The sequence below is a fragment of the Salvelinus alpinus genome, chromosome 29 (genome assembly GCF_045679555.1).
Source record: "Salvelinus alpinus chromosome 29, SLU_Salpinus.1, whole genome shotgun sequence".
NCBI lineage: Eukaryota > Metazoa > Chordata > Actinopteri > Salmoniformes > Salmonidae > Salvelinus > Salvelinus alpinus.
In genome coordinates, this window is record NC_092114.1 from 44107724 (window position 1) to 44127746 (window position 20023).

Sequence of the window (20023 nt, forward strand, 5' to 3'; positions counted from 1 at the left end):
AATAGGTGCTCCAATGTGCACTTTCTGGCAAAACAGGGAATTATTAGCTTAGCAATTAAATGACATATCACATTGCTTATCAAGGAGCTACGTATTACTGTAGATGAGTGTGTACCTCATCATAAAAAAATGGAGTGTGTATGTCAGTGTGTGCATGTACTCATGTGCGTGTGTGCATACGCACAAGACAAATATAGATCTTATCACGGGCTTTTCCCAACCCCTGCCTCTCCCACTGCCTCCTCACCTTTCCTGGCTGTGTTGCTCCTTCCTTGTGGTGTCGGCACAAGGTGATTTAGACGTTGTTCCGTGCGGGGGGAAAGAAAGGCTTGCCGCAAGCAGAGTCAGCGGAATGGCCTCCCTGTTCTGTGCATAGCTCCCTGCTACGTGTCTAATGGCTCCTCTACACGTGGAGCCTCCCTGGTGAGCTCAACTGTTAATTACTACAGAGCACCTTCCCCTACTCCTCTCCTCCCTCCAAAAACAAGGACATACCACTCTCAGCACAACTTCTCTCCATCTCTCCCTCCTTCATTTCTCTCCTTCCTTCCCTCCCTTGTTCCACTCTCTTCTCCTCCCACTCTCTGCCTCTCTTAAACAGATACTTCGGGATTTTGGCAATGAGACCCTTTGTCTACTACTCAGAGTCAGATGAACTCGTGGACACCATTTTTATGTCTCTTGTGTCCAGTATGAAGGAAGTTAAAAGGTAGCTTCGTAAGCCAATGCTAACTAGTGATAACTAAATGACTGGAAGTCTATGGCTATCTGCTAGCATGCTGGGGAAGTAGATGAAAGGGCCTCATTGCTAAAATCAGTATCCCCTTTAACCTCTTGACCCAACGCATCGCCTCTAGACCTATAGAATTCATTCAGACACCAAGCGCTGTCTATAGGAGCAATGTCTATACTGTAGGACCTATATACTGATCGGGTGGTGGGATAAACATCCTGTGACATGGGAGCCTCCATGCATTGCTTCCGGGATGGGATAGTCTGGGCGCTCAACTAAACCACAGCCCCATTTACAAAAGGTTGTTATTAGAATGGGTGCAGTGGAGCGGACGGGGTGTGTGTGTGCATGCATGTGTGTGAGCCATGCTAATGGGACGTAGAGAGGTGCAGTGATTCTGAGAGGCCATATGGGGGGGGGGGGGGGGGGGGAGAGGCGAGCGTGAGCAGCCCGTGGCCACAATCAATTACAAAGTGTCGGGCTTCGTGCTCTAATCAGACGCATAGATGTCAACCAGTTTCCCCAACGCACGCCTCCATTTGCATCCATTGCTGCGGTGGAGAGGAGACGCCATGTGTTTCTGATGGAGGGTGAGAGGGAGAAAGGGAGACTATCAGGGGACAGTGGGAGAGATTGCTGTGGGATTGAGTGGTGCTTACTTGACAGTATGCAATGCGCTGAATGATGGCACGCCACAGCTCTTGTCTACTTCGTAGACGCTGCGAGGCTCTCTGTTCTGAGTGCTGGTCTAGGATCTATCCATATAATCTTATTCGTTATGATCTAAAAGGCTAAACTGACCCTAGATCAGCACTGAAATCTGAGAGGCTTTGTGTATACGGGCCCTGGTCATATAACACAACCATACAGAGGTGCTCCATCACATATTTCTCTTCTGCATTTCCAAAATATGTGAAATAATTCCAGAGTACATTTTACATGGTTTAAAAACCTTTTAAATGTAAATTCCCCTGTTTTAGGGGACCTGTGTGGTTCTGGTACCGGTTACGACTGCCATTTGTGCTTATAAATCAATCTGTGTACACCGTAGATCTAAATAGCTTGCATTGAGCAATAGCCCCGGTTCCCACGGACACAATAATATATTTTAAACACCTGTGTGATGTGGGATGTGAAATCTGAAACCACTTGAAGCTGGGATGCCCCTCCTACAATTTAATTGGCTCTTCCGACTGTCTATCAACTCCTGACTGAACCCTAGCGCGTCTGCAATCCTTACATCTTAGCTCAGCAGGAGAGATTGATTTATAGCCGTTAATCTAAAATAATTCATAGATTTTAAACAACAACAAAAAATGTGATGGACAAGATTAATACGAGATGAAAGGCGAGTTCCCAAGCTAAAGCTCTGTGTGACGTTCACAGAGATGGGAGAGAGACCTTCATTTTCTCTAACAATAAACATACAAATGTATTTTAAAGTTATAAGGAAGGTGAAATATTATAGTTAGTGATTATCATTTGATTATACTATATTTAGAAAGCCTATAAGTAATTTCAAGCCTCATTCATACAGTCTTGTTTAATAACAAAAACGTCATAAAATATTTCATATTTTGATATTTGTATCATATTTGCACTGTTCACTTGAGCTTGTGTCCTAAAAAGTGACTACACTTCAGCAATTTATAGTTATTTTACCAGAAAGGTAAGATTTTAACCTTTCTTGGAGTATGCAGTATTACTAGTTATTTTTTATAGTCCTCTCATGATAAATAGTTACTTTCGGGGATGATGTAGATTACATTTTAGTTACGTGTAGTTACATTTAAGAGTTAATAATTCATGGTGCTTTAATTCTTTTTTGAAGTAGCCTACTGTACTTATTCGCATATGAACGCAATTGAATGCAGTTACCAGGTAACAGAGGCCTATTCAACCTCATTCCTACACACCATATTCATGTGAGGCGTTTAAATTCCAGCAAGGCATATATAATGAATGGCGAGAGAGAGAGAAAGTGAGAGAGAGAGAAAGGGAGAAAGACAGAGGGAGAGAGAGACAGAAATGGAGAGAGAGAGAGAGAGAGGGACAGAGAGAACGAGAGAGAGAGCGAGAAAGAAAGAGAGAGAGAGAGAGAGAGATTGACACCTGAGGACAGAGGTCTATGAGAATGGCCTCTCTGTATGATCCTGCAGAAGAGAGAAGACCGGAAAAGAAGGATGAGAGAGGAAGAGTCTAGAAAGAACACACAGCATAGAGCCAGACGGTTGGAGGGACCGACACAGCTGCGATAGCGATTAGGGCCCTTATGTATTAAACATACCTTTGTAGAGCAGGGTGAGGAGAGGAAAGGAAAAGAAAAGAGGGACATGGAAAGGAAGAGAGGGAGGAGGAGGGAGGGACTGTAGCCAGCAGAGCTTCTGACTCATCCCTCTGTCTAAGCGAGAGTAGATGTGTGTGTGTGTGCATGTGTGCGTGTGTGCGTGTGTGTGTGTGTGTGTGTGTGTGTGTGTGTGTGTGTGTGTGTGTGTGTCAGGAGAAGTGAAAGCTGTTCCCCTGCAGGTCCAGAGTCTCTGAACGGCCTCCAACACACAGTCATTACAGGCTGACAGGGACACTTATATACCGCCGCCAAACATGTACAGCTCCTTCCTTTCTCTTCCTCCGCTAGCTCCTGCACCTCTCACCGCTCCCTCTCTTCCCTCTTCCACGCTCATTTACTCCTCTCCCTCCGGATAGCTATAACTACTCCAATCTCCCATGACTGACACTATCACAGAGATTCGAAGTTTAATAGATGGAAGACGATAAGCTGCTGGTAAATAATGAGGCGCTATTCAATCAAAAATGGTTTTTGCACTTGTGTGTGGGAAAACAATGTTTACCGTATGAAACCCCAAAAAACACTCACTGATTATGACAGACAGATGAATTCAAGCACGCTTTTTCCTTGCGTCGGGAAAGGGTTATTGTGGCTGTATCCCGGACACCCAGGCCATCTGTTCTAGAGAAGCAGGTATTCATAAGATGTTAACCAGCACAATGCTGAACTTGTCACTTCCCCTCAAGCTGATCTGCTTGATTGGCTGAATGGGATGCTACTGTTTATGCATAATCCGTTCTCGGCTACTGTACATGTATGTGCATTTTCAAATAGCTCAACACGCAGAATCTTGCCGTTGCCTGGGCACGTTTCAAAGGCGGAACTGCATGATCGTGACACAGGCTGTAGTCAGTCAGTTGGGGTGGATCTGGTTCAGGGAATTGAGGAAAGATCAGATGTATTGGTCTTGCCACAGAGAAATAAGGACATGCTCCCCAATAAAAAGGGGATTGCTCCCCCTAGTCAAACGTGATTTCATAATACTACACTTTTGTAGAACTCTTTTCGGCCTCTCACATCCTTAGACGCATGCCTTCACGACGACCAAAAACAGCCCCCCAATATCATTCTCCTGCCCATTGTTTTCGTCCATTTACGACCATTGAGACACTTTTCAACGAAAACCCCTCATTGTTGTATTAACTCTGGACAGAGGGGATGCCAGAACCAACAGAACCAAAGAGCCAAAGAGCCAAAGCAACGGGCTTCCAGTAGAAAAGCCACAACACAAACGAGCTCTTGGCAGGGTCCGGAGAAGCAGTATTTTTCCAAAAGTGATTACCTTCTCTCCCTTTTTCCCTCCCTCCCGCCGACAAGCAGTTCCCCTGGCAGCTGTTTCTACTATGCGGATACCCGGGCACGAGGCGGCGCAAGGGGAGCTGGTTCAGGAACCCTCCACATGCAAATCGCATGGAAAACTGTCAAGGCTTTTCTCTGGGAGGGCCGCCCTCTCCAAAGCCATGAAACAGAGCCTGATTAGCGCTCCACGCCAGTGTCAAACCTCCGGAAACCAACATCGGCTTTGGAGAGAGGGAGTCTTTGTTGGAGCCCCTCCTGTTCAAACGCCAGGCATGTTGTAGCTGTGTGTTCATAGTGATTCTCCAGGTGTAAGCCCTCCTGGTTGACTACCTCAAAGCTGGGAGATGTCACACTGAATGTATACAACGAGCGGCATTATACACACAGCTGAAGACGTTAAACCCCATAGGTTATTAACAATGTGGAGCCAAAAGACAACATTTGAGAGCCAACCGTATAAGCAAATACAGTAATACTAATGCAAATATGAAGTATATTGCAGTACTACATAAGTAAAACATCATTATGTACAGACAAAATGTCCTGTATACCTCCGGTGAGTCAGATATGACCAGGGGACACCAGACAGCACACAAACAGATCATAATCCTCTTCCGTAATTGGACACATGAGAAATGTTGTCAATGACCAATGAGACAGAAGCAGATGGCAACACAGGCGAAATCCACCCTTCCACTCTACCCCGTCTCTTACAGCGATACGCCAAAGGCAGAGATCGAGACATTATTTAAAACTCCACCATCCACCCCTCCTCATTCAACGTGAAAAATACCTCTCAACTCCTATCAAAAGGACCGTCTTCCTCTGAGACCCCCCACTGAGCGCGCCCACTAAGAGCTCCACCCCCCTCCTCGCCGACCCCATATCCTCTCAGCCCCTAATGCACAGCCAATGAGATTATCCCCGTTGATGTAGGCCTTGAATTACTCACGTTATGACTTGATTGGCCAATAATTCGATTGGAGGCACATTTATACTTCCTCTGGATCTCTCAGACTCCATCCTCTTTCGCTCTACTCTCTCGCTCTCTCTGCTCCCTCCCTCAAGGCAACACTGTGCCATCAGCTAGCTATCGAAGCAGGTGTGACCATTTCCATGGAGATTGATGAACCACTATATCAGGAAAAGGGCTCAGATCCTGCACAGAAACTGCACAGTTTCTCACAAAGCCCTTTTTTGCCTTTTCATTCAATTGCCAATGCTTTATGTAAACATTCATGTTCTTGCTTTTAGCTAAAACGTGTTCGGGAATACTATATGCCTATCGTCATGGCGAATATACAGCTTGCAAAACCGTCCACGCTCCGCCTGTAGATTCGAGCAGAGCCCGGCCAGATGGGGGGGGGGGGGGGGGATCATGTGATGTACTGAAGGGGTGTTCATCACGCAGAGGATGAGCTCTGTGTGCAGCATCCACTCAATCTGCCTCAAAGGGTGGAGAGGGAGTGATCAATATTCAAGATGGCAACGGCTCCCAACCTACCGTCTGTTCCAGGTCTTTCTTATAGGGAACTTCGGGTCAGGGAACGTCCCTGGCTTGGCCCGGGAAGATCCTTGAATCCTTCTTCTCTTCTAACACAGTCCTGGAGCAGCACACCTACAACAGGCCTGGGTTATCCAGTATTCGCAAAATACAAAAAGTACCCTGAAGTGTACAATTCATACGCAACTGATTTGTTCACACAAGGAACTCGCAGAAGTAACGTCAAGGCCTTAGGATTTCCTGTTTGAGTATCATGTTCTGTAAACGTATATTATTTGACAATCGGATGTAAACATCGCTGTCAGACTGGCTAGGAAGGAAAAGAGCATTAACCATTGTACGAGGCGCAAACAGCCTGAAATATTTAACGGTTTAGAGTCAGATTACACAACATGGAACCTAAAGACGTGATACTATTTGACGTCTTTCGTAATACATTTGATAGTTAGCATGTTCTTCCATCGGTTATTGCGAGAGGCATCTGTGTGAACGTCACATCCCAGCAGAGAGGGAGAGAAAGCCAGATAGGATGCTCCTTGTGCATAAATCCGTCTCTCTCTGTGTCTCTGTCTCTCTCTCTCTGTAGTTGATGGCATGTCTGGTTCTCTCTCTCGTCTTGTCTACTGTTTTCTCCATTACTACTTCAGTTGTCAGACTCCCAAAGACTAGCCATCTGGTTTCAATCAGGTCTGCTGTGCACCAAACATAACAACACAGGGACAACACAGACATGTAGCCGTGTAAACACATAAACACGGAGGACGTGATGAGCACACAACACAGAAACACTGGAGGAATCACACACACACAACGACAAAATTATATAATCACAAAACTACAAAGACAAAATACTAAGATAACACCAGAGGGGACGATGCGAGTTAGATAAGACTCTGACTACTGTAAAGACAACTCTAACTAAAAGATAACATTAAGATAGCATGAGGATCATACTAGGTGTTGCAACACAAAGCCATTGCCTTGATTGCAAGACGATAACACACGGGACAACAAAGAGATAACACTAACATCAAAAGAGATAACACTAAGACAACGTTGCCAAAGTACAAAGACAATGCCATGATAACAGTGGCACAAGCACGGACGCAACACAAGCATAGCACACAGACCAACACACGAGAAGCCAGACACAATAAACACGGTACAGGAGGAGCGCCCTTAGCACAGGAAGCTAGAAGTGAGTGAGACATAACAGACTCATCACAGGCGACAACTCGGCAGCAAATTACAGACGACAGAACGCAGACAAAATATTGACACAATGCAGAGGCGGAAAGAACACATTTAAACAGCAGACACCCTACACACACACATCACAGATTTGTAGGGGGAGGGGGAGATGAAAGAATCACAGCCAAGACATGTGAGCAACCTTCCAACATAAGTGGTTCGTCGAGGGAGAGGGAACTATGGGGATTGACATGTAAATGTGTATATTTCCTTGAAAATGTCATCAAGTCAACAAGTGAGTCAAAATCTCATTGAACTAAATGAACGTGAATATACTCAAAACGCTATGTCTAAGGAAAGTTAAACGTACATATTTCCCTATGATTTTACAAGCACACGCAGCCAAACCTGCATCATCCACCCAGGTCCACACAGGGCTCAAGGTTAACAGCCTCGGAGGAGGGCTCGGTCTGTTTTCAGGATGTGCTGATGTACAGTATGTTATGTAGGGTAAACAACCCCGGACAGCGAAATGTGGTGTGGAGGAATCACCCCGCAGATGGTGGTAATTTCTGCCCCCAGTATCTGGCCTGCCCCCGTGGTCTCTGAACTGCTGACTGGCTCTCACTCTGCTCTGACTGAGGCCCTGGAGACAGCTTCATATGTGAACTCTGAAGAGCCCCCTCATCACACACATGAACGCAAGCAAGCACACACACACACACACACACGCTAACACGCACGCACACGCAGACACACACCTCCCTTGCTCAATAAACCAGCAGTCAGTCGAGATGCGTCTGCTGGGGCAGAAGTTCATTAAGGGCAGCTCCTGGGTGAGTCTAGTTTCCTGGTCGACCTTGACTTTGGGAACCTGAGAGAGTAGAGTGGCTCCCTCACGTTTTTCCTTCTTTTTTCCCCCCAGAGAGACAAAAACTCAAAGGCTAATTTCATCCCGAAGATGCAGATTTGACATTCACTTCTCTCTTCTTTGTTTGTTGTTGTTGACCTTTCACCCCCCACTCGGAGACCACTAGCAGAGATTGACAGACACACCGCCACACACATTCAGATGGAGGGGGAAAAACGGCATTGCCAAAGCCAGAGAGCCAGAGCCAACTACTTCCTCAGTTCCCTCACCCTCATTAGTCTGAATAAGAGACATGGGTGTCACAGTTCCCCATCCATCAACAGTCACTAGGCAGCCCCTAGCTGATGCGTGGGCCCTTTGACATGGCCAGAGCTCTATACTGCTCTGTCTCAGAGTCCTCCTACAGTACAGCCCCTACCAATATGATGGAAACTGTCAGTCTAATTTAACATGGCATGCCTGCACAATTCATTAGGGGCCTGCAGAGAGAGAACATGAGAGAGAACGAGAGAGAGAGAGAGAACCAGAGAGAGACAGACAGACAGCGAGAACCAGAGAGCGAGCGAGAGAACGAGAGAGAGGGATGGTGATGGTGGGGGGACAGATGGCCAAAAAGAGACAGAGACAGACAGTGACGAACCGGTGACAGCCAGACAGTCACGGGATGAGGACAAACCCGACCATGAGCCTCACTCCGAGCTCCTGTGTGATTAGTCTCTCGTTAATGGCCAGGCACGTAACACGGTCGGCACTATTTGTTTGTGTTACCATCGGCAGCCAGTCGCAAATCCAAACAGACTGTGCAGCAGCGCCCAGAATTAGCATTAAATCTTAATTACGTTGAGAGGCTTTCTCAGCGCGGTAGAAATGTAAACTCACACAGACAGGAGCTTTAAGCCCTGAATATGTAACTGTGCTACGGTGGGAGGGTACCTTTAATCGTGTTACATTTTCGAGTGAATTAAACATAGCCTGGCTAGTGGCGCTTTCGTTCGTCTACTGTGTGTGTGTCTGTCAGATTCTTACTTCACTGTAAGGCGGTGGATTAATGTGTGTTTAGAAAGAAGAACCTACAGATTAATTACCCATAGAAATGTTACTTCACGCATACATTCTATGTTATTCTCTCCATCTAAATGTATGGAAGCTTAATTCATACATTATGACAGCATAGCGCTATAAAAAAAATGTTAAAAAATCGAATAACGTGATGTGGCTTATTTCGTTTATTAGATGAGCCGTGTGTGTGTGTGTGTGAACGTGAAAATAACCTGCTTCAGGAGCACGAGCAGGGACAGGCTCGTCATTCAATGTCATTTGGATTCCCTTAGCTTTAAATAGCTCCTACTTCACTGCGTGGTTTAGGTTGGCACTCGTGGTATTTTCCTGCTGGTTCGGTCGGAGGGGAAACTCACAGTTCACAGTTTCCAGGCTGTAAGGGGAAATTGCCCTCTCATGCCTCGTGAAGGATGACAGGTAGAGGAAAATGATGGCAGAGAAATCCCCCCTGAAAATACATGGTCAAGGAGTCTCCTTTACAATGTGTGGAAACGGCGAAATAGTAGGCCGTCCACCACACTGAATTTTAAGAAAATACATGGTCAAGAAGTCTCTCCTCTCCCTTAAAATTCTGTTCATACGCCAAAGTCCACCCACCACACAAAATACTAAGAAGAGCGTCAGTTGGGAGTGCGAAACCTCCAGTGATAAGAATGTCTACAAGGGAGCTGTTAGTGGAGCGTAGATTTAAACATATCTATAATGTGTATAGTCAGGGCCGTGCATGCTGGCAGAGAGGGTAGGACAAGGGAGGGGTAGGGAGGAGGGCCGGAGATTGCTGGCAGTGAGGAATCTAATCCCCGAGTTAATTGGTATGACTGATGAAGACAAATTGAAATGGGGCAACTGAATCAGCGGCTCGCACGGAAGGCCTGGGCTGGGAGAGAGCTGGGAGAGCTTAAAGCTCTCGACTACAGCCACAGCCGCCTACTGCAAGCCCACAACATACTCCCATCAAAGAAACAAACACGTGTGTGTGTGTGTGTGTGTGTGTGTGTGTGTGTGTGTGTGTGTGTGTGTGTGTGTGTGTGTGTGTGTGTGTGTGTGTGTGTGTGTGTGTGTGTGTGTGTGTGTGTGTGTGTGTGTGTGTGTGTGTGTGTGTGTGTGTGTGTGTGTGTGTGTGTGTGTGTGTGTGTGTGTGTGTGTGTGTGTGTGTGTGTGTGTGTGTGTGTGTGTGTGTGTGTGTGTGTGTGTGTGTGTGTGTGTGTGTGTGTGTGTGTGTGTGTGTGTGTGTGTGTGTGTGTGTGTGTGTGTGTGTGTGTGTGTGTGTGTGTGTGTGTGTGTGTGTGTGTGTGTGTGTGTGTGTGTGTGTGTGTGTGTGTGTGTGTGTGTGTGTGTGTGTGTGTGTGTGTGTGTGTGTGTGTGTGTGTGTGTGTGTGTGTGTGTGTGTGTGTGTGTGTGTGTGTGTGTGTGTGTGTGTGTGTGTGTGTGTGTGTGTGTGTGTGTGTGTGTGTGTGTGTGTGTGTGTGTGTGTGTGTGTGTGTGTGTGTGTGTGTGTGTGTGTGTGTGTGTGTGTGTGTGTGTGTGTGTGTGTGTGTGTGTGTGTGTGTGTGTGTGTGTGTGTGTGTGTGTGTGTGTGTGTGTGTGTGTGTGTGTGTGTGTGTGTGTGTGTGTGTGTGTGTGTGTGTGTGTGTGTGCCTAGGTCCGGACTACTGCGAAGCAGTGCCTTAGACCGCTGCGCCACTCGGGATAATAATAATAATAACTAACTTACTGTTGGGAATTATAATATGCATAGAAATGCAGTAAATGAGCTTCAACTAAAAATGTTCGAACCTCAACCTCACTAAACCTCTGAGCCCCTGACATAAGCTATTTTCTCTGGCAATCTGTAAGAAATATGTTGCTAATTACATTACTGTTCAACAATTTAGATGTAAAATGTACAGATTACAGTGTAGGTAAAACTGCTAGGCATAAAAAAACTGAAGGCATAAAAATAGACCGATTTTAAACACTATCCAGCTTTGTGCAGCATAGCTTTAATTGAAGAACTGTCCCTTCTCTGACCAAATGGGTAAACTAATGCAAAGTGCTGCTTAGTCTGTCTGTCTGTCTGTCATGGTGGAACCAGGGTCCTTTGAAATGGCTCTCCCTCAGTCTGGTAGTGGACGCAGATCAATTGAAGGATTAAGGGAGGGGCTTGACACATTTGCCACATCAAAGGGATTCGAATAACTGCATACGGTGGCCATTATTGAGTCTGAAAAGACGTATTTATATGTATTCATATTTGCTTCAAAGCGACGCAAATGGCAGCATTGAGCACATTGAGGCTGGCCTTCACTACTTTTGAAATACACCGATTTGGGCTCAGGGCCACTGCTAAGCAATTTGGTAACAAAATAGACAGCTATTCACTGAATAAAGCCCCAATGTTACTTCAATTAGAATACTATTTGTCTTTGTTCGTGGTGCCATTCAAACTACAGATAGGATCGTATAATGAATTGAGAATTGAATTACAAAGCAGTCACAACAAACTCTAACAAACAGTAAAAAAAAAAAATACAAATAAATCCCATATCAATTTAAAGTCTTTCTCTGTGTATTGGGATGGTGATGTATGCCAATGTCCATTAAAAGTTACTGTAACTCTCGCTCCCCTAGAGGGAGTGTGGCAGACCAGCCACTCTCTCCCTCTGATAAGTTTGTAACTTTGTTCATTAGTGCTGGCCTGTCTCCTGCTGCAGCTGGCTGTCTGTGGTGATACGGTCTCTGCCAAACCTCTCTCTCTCACTCTCTCTCACTCTCCCTCTCTCCTTCTCGCTCTCTCTCTGCACGTCTCCAAGCTGCTCTGTGAAATAATTTACCGCACGCCGCGCTCCTCCGTATGATTGAAGCGTAATTAGAGCGCTGAGACAGTGCGAGCCAATGACGAGGCACGGGATTGGGAGCTAGTCAGATGGTCCTTCTCACTCGCGCTGGTTTTGCCCTTCAAAAGTATCACTTTGGGAAAGGGAGGGCCGAGAGGCGCGCTGCCGCTAAGGCGAGTTGATGCGCCTGCATGAGGCGTCTATGCAACGTATGCACATAGAGAGATAAAGAGAGAGGAATATATATGTGTAGGGGAACCTAGCCTCCCATACACTCAGTGATACTGTCATACTGTCACTAGGGGGAGAAACGTATAGTATAAACTAAAGGAGGAAGGGGTTGATAAGGATACAAGAATATGCAACTATATGGTGTATTCAAAGAGCGGCTGTGACAGGCGGACACATACGGAGCGGAGGAACTAGAAAACGTCTCTACTAGGCTACACCATAATCTCTATGACACCCCCAGTCTCGATGGCACCACACCGGGAAATGTGCTTATTACGACTATCTTCTGGCTGACACCATTATGCTTTATGAAAAACACAGTTCTCAGACAGCTCGCAATGTCTTGCTGAAATGGCATCATATTCAAGGTGGGATAACACAAAGTGCAGAGTGAGATGGGTGCTGAACCTGTATCCTTTAGTCCAGCCAATTATCCTTTCTTTCTGAATAGATTCCCACTGCCTGAGAAGAAGCCAACGTTGACCTCAGCCTGTGGTGCAGGGCAGCTATGCTAAGCTAACCTAGCTATTCTCAGCCACACCAACAACGGCGTCAACCATCCGTTGGATTGGAGTCCAGAGGTCACCCTTCGTCTCGTTGAATTGTAAAAGGGGTGTCAGTGCAGGAACTGTGTCAAAGAAATCACCCTTAAAAGGATAATAGGGTAATAATGAAAATCATACCACCGCTGACTGCCCAGACCACCCACAGGGAGCTTCCTCGCTGTTTGCATGAATATAAATGCAATATTGAAATTTCCCCCGAGAGATAGGAATGTCAATCTCCGTTATTCTGCGTTTATTGGGCTGTTGCCCTGACCGAGGCCCAAACGTTACCGTAACAACTCCACGGGCCCTTAAATGTCCAAATGGCGAACAGAGACAGCTGCCTGATGGGCCGGATATTTTCCCCTCACTCTAATGTGGACAGAAAGTGAAGGGCAAGCAGAGACAGAGAGGGTGAACAGCCCTGAGTTAGAGAGGGTAAAACTCTCTCTACTTTTATCCAATGTATAAAAAGAAAAAAACGATTTCAAATGTTGCTACAAAAGACCGATTTCAGATGGTTCGGTCACATATGACATGTCAATAACAACCTCAATAACACCCTCCATATCCAAATGAACCTGAGGCTCTCATTTTGGGCTTTTAAAAAAGTTGGTATTTTCTCCCGCATTCCGATTTGCCTCTGTTATTACTGGAGAATAAACACGGTAATGTTTGTTAGCTCAGGAGGCAGCAATTTCAGATTGAATACAAGGTGAATCTAAATATGCACGTCAAGGGAGTGTGACGTGTAAATATCCATGTGATGTTGGCGATCCTATGGCTAATCTGGGCTGGTTCAGGTAGCTTGGCGAGAAAGGGAGAGAGAAAGGGAGAGAGAAAGGGAGAGAGAAAGAGAGAAAGTGAGAGCTTTGTTTTCATCTCGGCAACCATAAGACAAACAAAGACAAAGGTAGAGAGATCATTTCCATAAAGACTGGGTTGTTGTCTGAGAGCTAGCAGCTGTCAGGTGGAATTGCTTCTCCGACACAACTACCACAATCGAGGGCGCTCACCCCATAATTCAGTGTGATTGGCTCAAGGGGAAAATGGCAGCCTGTGGAGAGTTGAGGAGAGCTCTTTGACAGGTTTGCATCTTCGATGGGAGAAGCGGACCGTTTACTTGTTATCATTCTGTCTCTTTTAATGTCAGTCTTCGCACGGTGAGAAAAAGCATTCCACACGCAGTGACATGGAGAATGAAGTCTTCAGCTAGGACCTCCCCCCCACCGATGAACACACACAGAGACGCACGCACAAACACTTGCACGCACACACACTCTCGCCCAAGCTGCTGCTTTGTAGGTGACTGACAGCGAGGGAGGCACAAGGAAGTGTCCTTCAGGTACCTCAATTATGGTTCTCATCCTCCCTCATGCTGTCACAGTCCCCAAGGGGGGAGGAGGAAATAAAAGGAAGCCAATGTTTCACATTTCCTTGGTATTACCAATTCAGAGGGGGGACATCCAGACAAAAGGAGACGGAAGAAGAAATAAAGACCCATTTCTCCACCTTTCTCTTCCCTTCTTCTCTTCCCTCCCTCGCAGCCGTGTTTAAAATAAGGCACCTCAATAAAAGCCTTTTAATGGCACTGCGGCGGGAAAAGAAGGTGCAACTTGATTACTCCGACGGTTTTATTTAACGAGCTCAAAGCCTCTGGCTCTGACTCGCAATTCCGTTTATTACTTTGTTGCTGGAGATCTACGTGACAAAATGGAGCCTTGGGACATGGAGAATGAAGAGAATGAGTCCCAGCATGACTGTGTTCAGTCATCGGGGTGGCAGCCATCGCCACAATGATTTACATCTGCAGGATGTGATGGTGACGCTCACCTGGGTTCCTGTTTGATGCCTCTGGGGCAACCAACCGGTGTTTCAATGTCACAGCTACAGACTGCCACGTTAATTATGGATGGGACTAAATTGCCCTTGTTGAATGTATGGCTGGCAAACACATGGTAGATGGGAGTGTACGTGGCTATGTGTTTGTGTGAGAGAGAGACAAAGGGAAAGAGATAAGAGAGAGACAGCGAGCAAGTAGAAGAGAGACTGAGTAGACAGAGATACAGAGAGTCAATAAAAACTAAACGACTTAATGTCTCTCAGACGTGGGATAAAAAGACAGTAGTAGAGAATGCCTGACCTTAATTCATGTGGCCGGAAATATTCAAGAGTACGTTCACACACACACACACACACACACACACACACACACACACACACACACACACACACACACACACACACACACACACACACACACACACACACACACACACACACACACACACACACACACACACAGTAAAAAGGCCAGCTGTTTTATATTGGGACAAAAGCCAACTCCTGGGAATGTTGACTGACAACAGAAAGCAACACAAAGAAAGGTTTTAAATGAAATATGGAAAAAGCATACACCCTAATCTGTATTCTGTGTGTGTGGCCTCCTATAAGAGGAAGGACAGACACTTTGTGAAGAGAGGAAATGGGTAAATTGTTCATTTGAGGATATAATTTCCCCTCTAGCTGCTACTCCCATTATATTCCATCACAATAATGGGGGTATCATCTTTATCGTAATTTCTAGCATCATTATCCTCACCGTCATCATTATTGGAATAGTGAATAAAAATCGAAGTCTCTCTCTCATCTTCCTCCTCATCATCATCATCACCACAGTTCTAATCAGCACCAATGCCAGCAGCATCAGTACAAGTGAAACGTCCGATTAATGTTCAATTAAGCCTCTAGTTACCTGGCCTTATGGTATGGTCATTCACTCTCTCAAGCTGTGGAGTTCACTGGGGTCTCATGTTCCAGCTCCTCTCATCTGCTTCCACTTTCACATCAAAGAGCACATGACAGGCGGCTGTGCCCACTGCAACCAGAGCACAGCCTAATTGACAGTGTCCACCACATGGCACCTGGTGATTCTCTCCCAGACCATGCAACTGTAAAAGCCCATATTCAGTAATGAGCGAGCTGACCTTGTATAAGCAATAAGGCCCGAGAAGGTGTGGTATATAGCCAATATACCACGGCTAAGGGCCATTCTTACCAAAGGTATACTGTCTGATATACCACAGCTTTCAGCCAATCAGCATTCAGGGCTCGAACCACCCGGTTTATAATGTAGTGTATGCAATGGGTGTAAGTCATCGAAGGACTCTATAAAATGTGTTTATTGAGCAAAGCCATTCCACTAAGGGGGATGCCTGAGGAATGAGCTTGGCCTAGCGTAGGTGGGGGTGACGCTAAGTAGCTGACATGCTAACAGTTCCTAACCTTGGCTATTTGAGCCTGACCTAGAATATCATATATGGTGGTGATGCTAACATGCTAACGCCTTATCTTGGCTATTTGAGTCTGGTCTATATTAGCGTAGGTGGCGGTTAACATTCTAACAGCTCCTTAACTTGGCTATTTGAGCCTGGCCTATATTAGCATACATAGCAGCGATGCTAACGTGCTAACAGTTCTTACCTTGGCCATTTGAGCCTGCACCCCGGTGGCTTTGAGAGACGACACCGCCTTCTGTGCTGCAGCCGGGCTATCAAAGTCCACAAAGCCATATCCTGAAGGTAAAGAGAGAAGGAAAGAATGATGTAGAATGCAGGTGGAGTTCTTAGACGGAGAGAGAGAATGACAGGGCTTGGTAATTGTAGCAGTAATAGGTGGGTAATATGACCAGAGAGGCTGCCAGTTCTCATATCTTGTAAGCACTACGTCGCTTAATAATTAGCGCCACTGACGTTCATATGGGGATGCTTAGGAATGCTAATTAGGAGCATACATGAACTGTTTAGCAATAACAAACCAAGCCGGTGAGCGACTTGAATGAAGGAATCTACACCGGTAGTTTAAAGTCCTACAGTACAGTCTACATTGCTACATTTTTTAAGAACATTTTCCAACAAAACTATACAAAGAATCACAATGCACAGATAAAGTATATACACAAACATGCCAATCATTTCTTTAAAAAAAAAACCTGCCTATCGATTCTTCTAATGAAAGGAATCCCCCTCAAAACAACAAAACCTTCAATCCCTTGATATTTGAAGTGACTGACATTGGCCATCAAGCTCCTCACAGCAACAGCCCATTAGCACAGAGAGAGCCATTTTCATTTCGCAGGGTTTTTAATTTTCTCCCCGGCAAACAAATCTCTCAAAGGTTGACGCCGTCGTACAAGAGCCTTCGTTCATTCCCTTGTTTTTTTTCTTCTTCAACTCTCCCACCCCCTCTGGAAATTCATCAGTGGTGAAAAGGCGGGAATGAAATCTGCAGCGGTGATTTATGAGTTATTGTGATCCCGACATTCCCGGGGATGTATCAGCGGCGGGGTCGCGTCGGTGTTAATTAAAATTTGGTGCCGGATTAAAAGCAGTCAATGGTGGCCTCTGATCCACTGTTTCACAAGGAAAGTGTAATTAGAAAGGGATAATGGGGGGGAGCCGTGCCGAGCTGGTGTGGCTCCCCTCTACACACTCACACACACACGGGTGCGCACACACAGATGTGTGTCTGGACTTTCCTGCATTCGATAGAGGTAAAGGAGCGTGAAATAATGGCAAAATCATAACCTGTGGCAGAACGGAATTGAGCTCGCGTCTGTTTAACAACAGGGTGGTAAAATGAAGGAGAAGAACTGACAAATGTTAATTAGGAAACACTACTGTACGAGCTGGAGGTGAAATAAGGTTGAATTAAATCATATTGCCAAAACAGATCTAGTTGTTCTACTTAGCTGAGATGCAGTTAACCGGTCTATAAATATATTATTCAAGAGGTGAATGGTGAAGTATAAAAACAGAATCTTTTCAGGACATCCCTTCGAAAGAATGTTCATTGGAACAGGAAGGGGATTTGAGAAAGAGATTGTTGACCTACATTCAGCAGAGATAGGAGAGTAATTATTCCTTAGAGTAGCGATTACCTGTAGGGCACTGGAAAGTCACCGTCATCGGCTCCATTCAGAGACCAAGGCCAAAAGGCCACGGCACTACGGCGCGACCTCAAACGATCAAATGACCCGTGAATACACAAACACAAGCCTTGACAGAGAGAGTTCAACTGAATCCAGTTGCAGGAGTCTGGAGAGGACAATGTAGGTCAAGGCAAGAGAGCCAATATGACAGACAGTGAAGGTCAATATGACAGACAGTGAAGCCCTCAATAACTGGAGTTACAGTATGCATGTCTAACATGGTACAGTACAGACAGTATTTTGCCAAAAGCCAAGACTGTCTGGGTTCCTGCATACACATAGTCATCCCACGAGAGCAATTTGGCCAGTACAAAACACTTGCTATCTCAAGATGCTGAGAAACAGATGAGAGCCATTGAGAGCATCCTGTCGGGCTGTATCACCGCACTGGTATGGCAATTACACCGCCCGCAACTGCAAGGCTCTCCAGAGGGTGGTGCGGTCTGCTCAACGCATCACCAGCGGCACACTGCCCGTCTTCCAGGACACCTACAGCACCCAATGTAACAGCAAGGCCAAAAAGATCACGAAGGACATGAACCACCCGAGCCACAGCCTGTTCACCCCGCTATCATCAAGAAGGCGAGGTCTTAATAACAAACTCGTATGTAATCTGTAAATATAAATAAAACGTGAAATCACAAAGCTGATTTACCCCCTTTTTCTCCCAATTTCAAATATGATCTTGCCTCATCACTGCAACCCCCAATGGGCTCGGGAGAGGTGAAGGTCAAGTCATGCGTCCTCCGAAACGTGACCCGCCAAACCGCGCTCCTTAACACCCGCTCACTTAACCCGGAAGCCAGCTGCACCAATGTTTCGGAGGAAACACTGCTCAACTGACAACTGAAGTCAACCTGCAGGCGCCCAGCCCGCCACGAGTCGCTAGAGCGCGATGAGCCAAGTAAAGCCCCCCGGCCAAACCCTCCCCTAACCCGGACGACACTGGGCTAATTGTGAGCCGGACTATGGGACTCCCGGTCACGGCCGGTTGTGACACAGCATGGGATCGAACCCGGGTCTGTCGTGACGCCCCAAGCACTGCGATTCAGTGCCTTAGAACTCTGCACCACTCAGGAGGCCATCACAAAGCTGTTTAGACACAGAGAAAATACAGACTCATGATTGGTTGAGATAATGAGGGGGCTCACGAGAAAGAGTCCATTCTGTCACTCAAGGCTTCTCTGTCAAATGGCACATCCTGCTCTCTGCAACCGCGGATATTTGAAAGATCCATTGGATAAATATTTTCATCATGGACTACATGCAAAGTGTAGCTACAGCTATCAATACCAGTGCTGTCCTGTGTAGAGCTCCTGGTATTGACACAGCTCTGTTTCTGTGGCTAAAGCAGCCTGGACTGGTTGAAGCCGAGTGGGATTGGGAAGGATTATTTTGAAAGTGTTTCAGTCTGCCGCGAATCATCATAATCCAAACACCGGTATGAGTCTACATTTAAAATGCCAAGATAGCTACATGTAAATATGTTACAGTCTCAACTGTATCAAAAAGCTGTTTCATTGCTAGCAATATAGCTAGCTAGACAGTTGCATGCAGGTACCATTATAGCTCGCTTCGTCCCGGAACTAGCCATTGTTTACAGATGGCTTGTGGCGGGATGAAGTAACGGTAAAATAGCTAGCTAGCTAAGCTGGCCAGTTGCATTCTGCTATTAGTGTTGATTGCTGATGTGCTAAGGCATGCATGACATGATGATAAACTTTTTTCAAGTTTGCCAGTTTGTCGTGTTTAACTAGCTAGTTACCAAAAATAGCCACTGTGGTGCGAATGCTGATCGATTATAAAGCTAATCAAACCCCATGTTACGTTATAGGGACACATGCTAAATTGGCTAGCTAGCTAGCTAGCTATTAGATTATAGATTTTGAGGTTGTTTTTTTCATGTTCAACCAGCTGGCTAGCTACAGTAGATGAATACAATTTACATCTGTCCTGCTGGTAATTATGAAGCCAAATGTTCGCTAAATCTAGCTAGTTATTTTGTCTGCATTGCCATTGTTGGGCTGGAAGCAGGTTAAGTGTATACAAGGCATTTTAGTACAGCTGTAGCAGTAAACAGGCAATAACAAGATATAGGACATTAATTAATTGATGTTTTACCCTATTTTTGTGTAATTTGTCTTTCAGCATAAACCTGCTCTCCTTCACCAGTACAAGGAGATGATGACGGGTGATCAAGTAACATTTCACATATTTTGTCTTTGTACTTTGAGCTTATTGCTTGAACTTGGGGGTCAATGAATGTTATTGCTGGAATGCAAGGTTTTAATATCTTGTCTATTTTTGTCTGGTTTCTTACTTTACATATTTCATTTTCTGGAGCCTGGTTTTGTTGTGGCCAAGGAGCTTTCACTCAGATGGAAACAATTTTCAGCTGCTGTGCAATGTTAACATCCTTCCTCCCAGAGATGTGAAA

At 45.7% G+C, this 20023-nt stretch overlaps 1 protein-coding gene across 3 annotated transcripts in view; it reads right to left on the bottom strand.

The window, feature by feature from the left end:
* The window catches only part of LOC139558804 (RNA-binding motif, single-stranded-interacting protein 3-like), a 351557-nt gene that overhangs the window by 121142 nt on the left and 210392 nt on the right, over positions 1-20023 (bottom strand). For all 3 annotated transcript variants that reach the window (XM_071374246.1, XM_071374247.1, XM_071374248.1), the window contains one exon: positions 16080-16171. In XM_071374246.1, coding sequence (XP_071230347.1) covers positions 16080-16171 — 92 coding nt within the window. The remainder of the gene's footprint in view (positions 1-16079; positions 16172-20023) is intronic.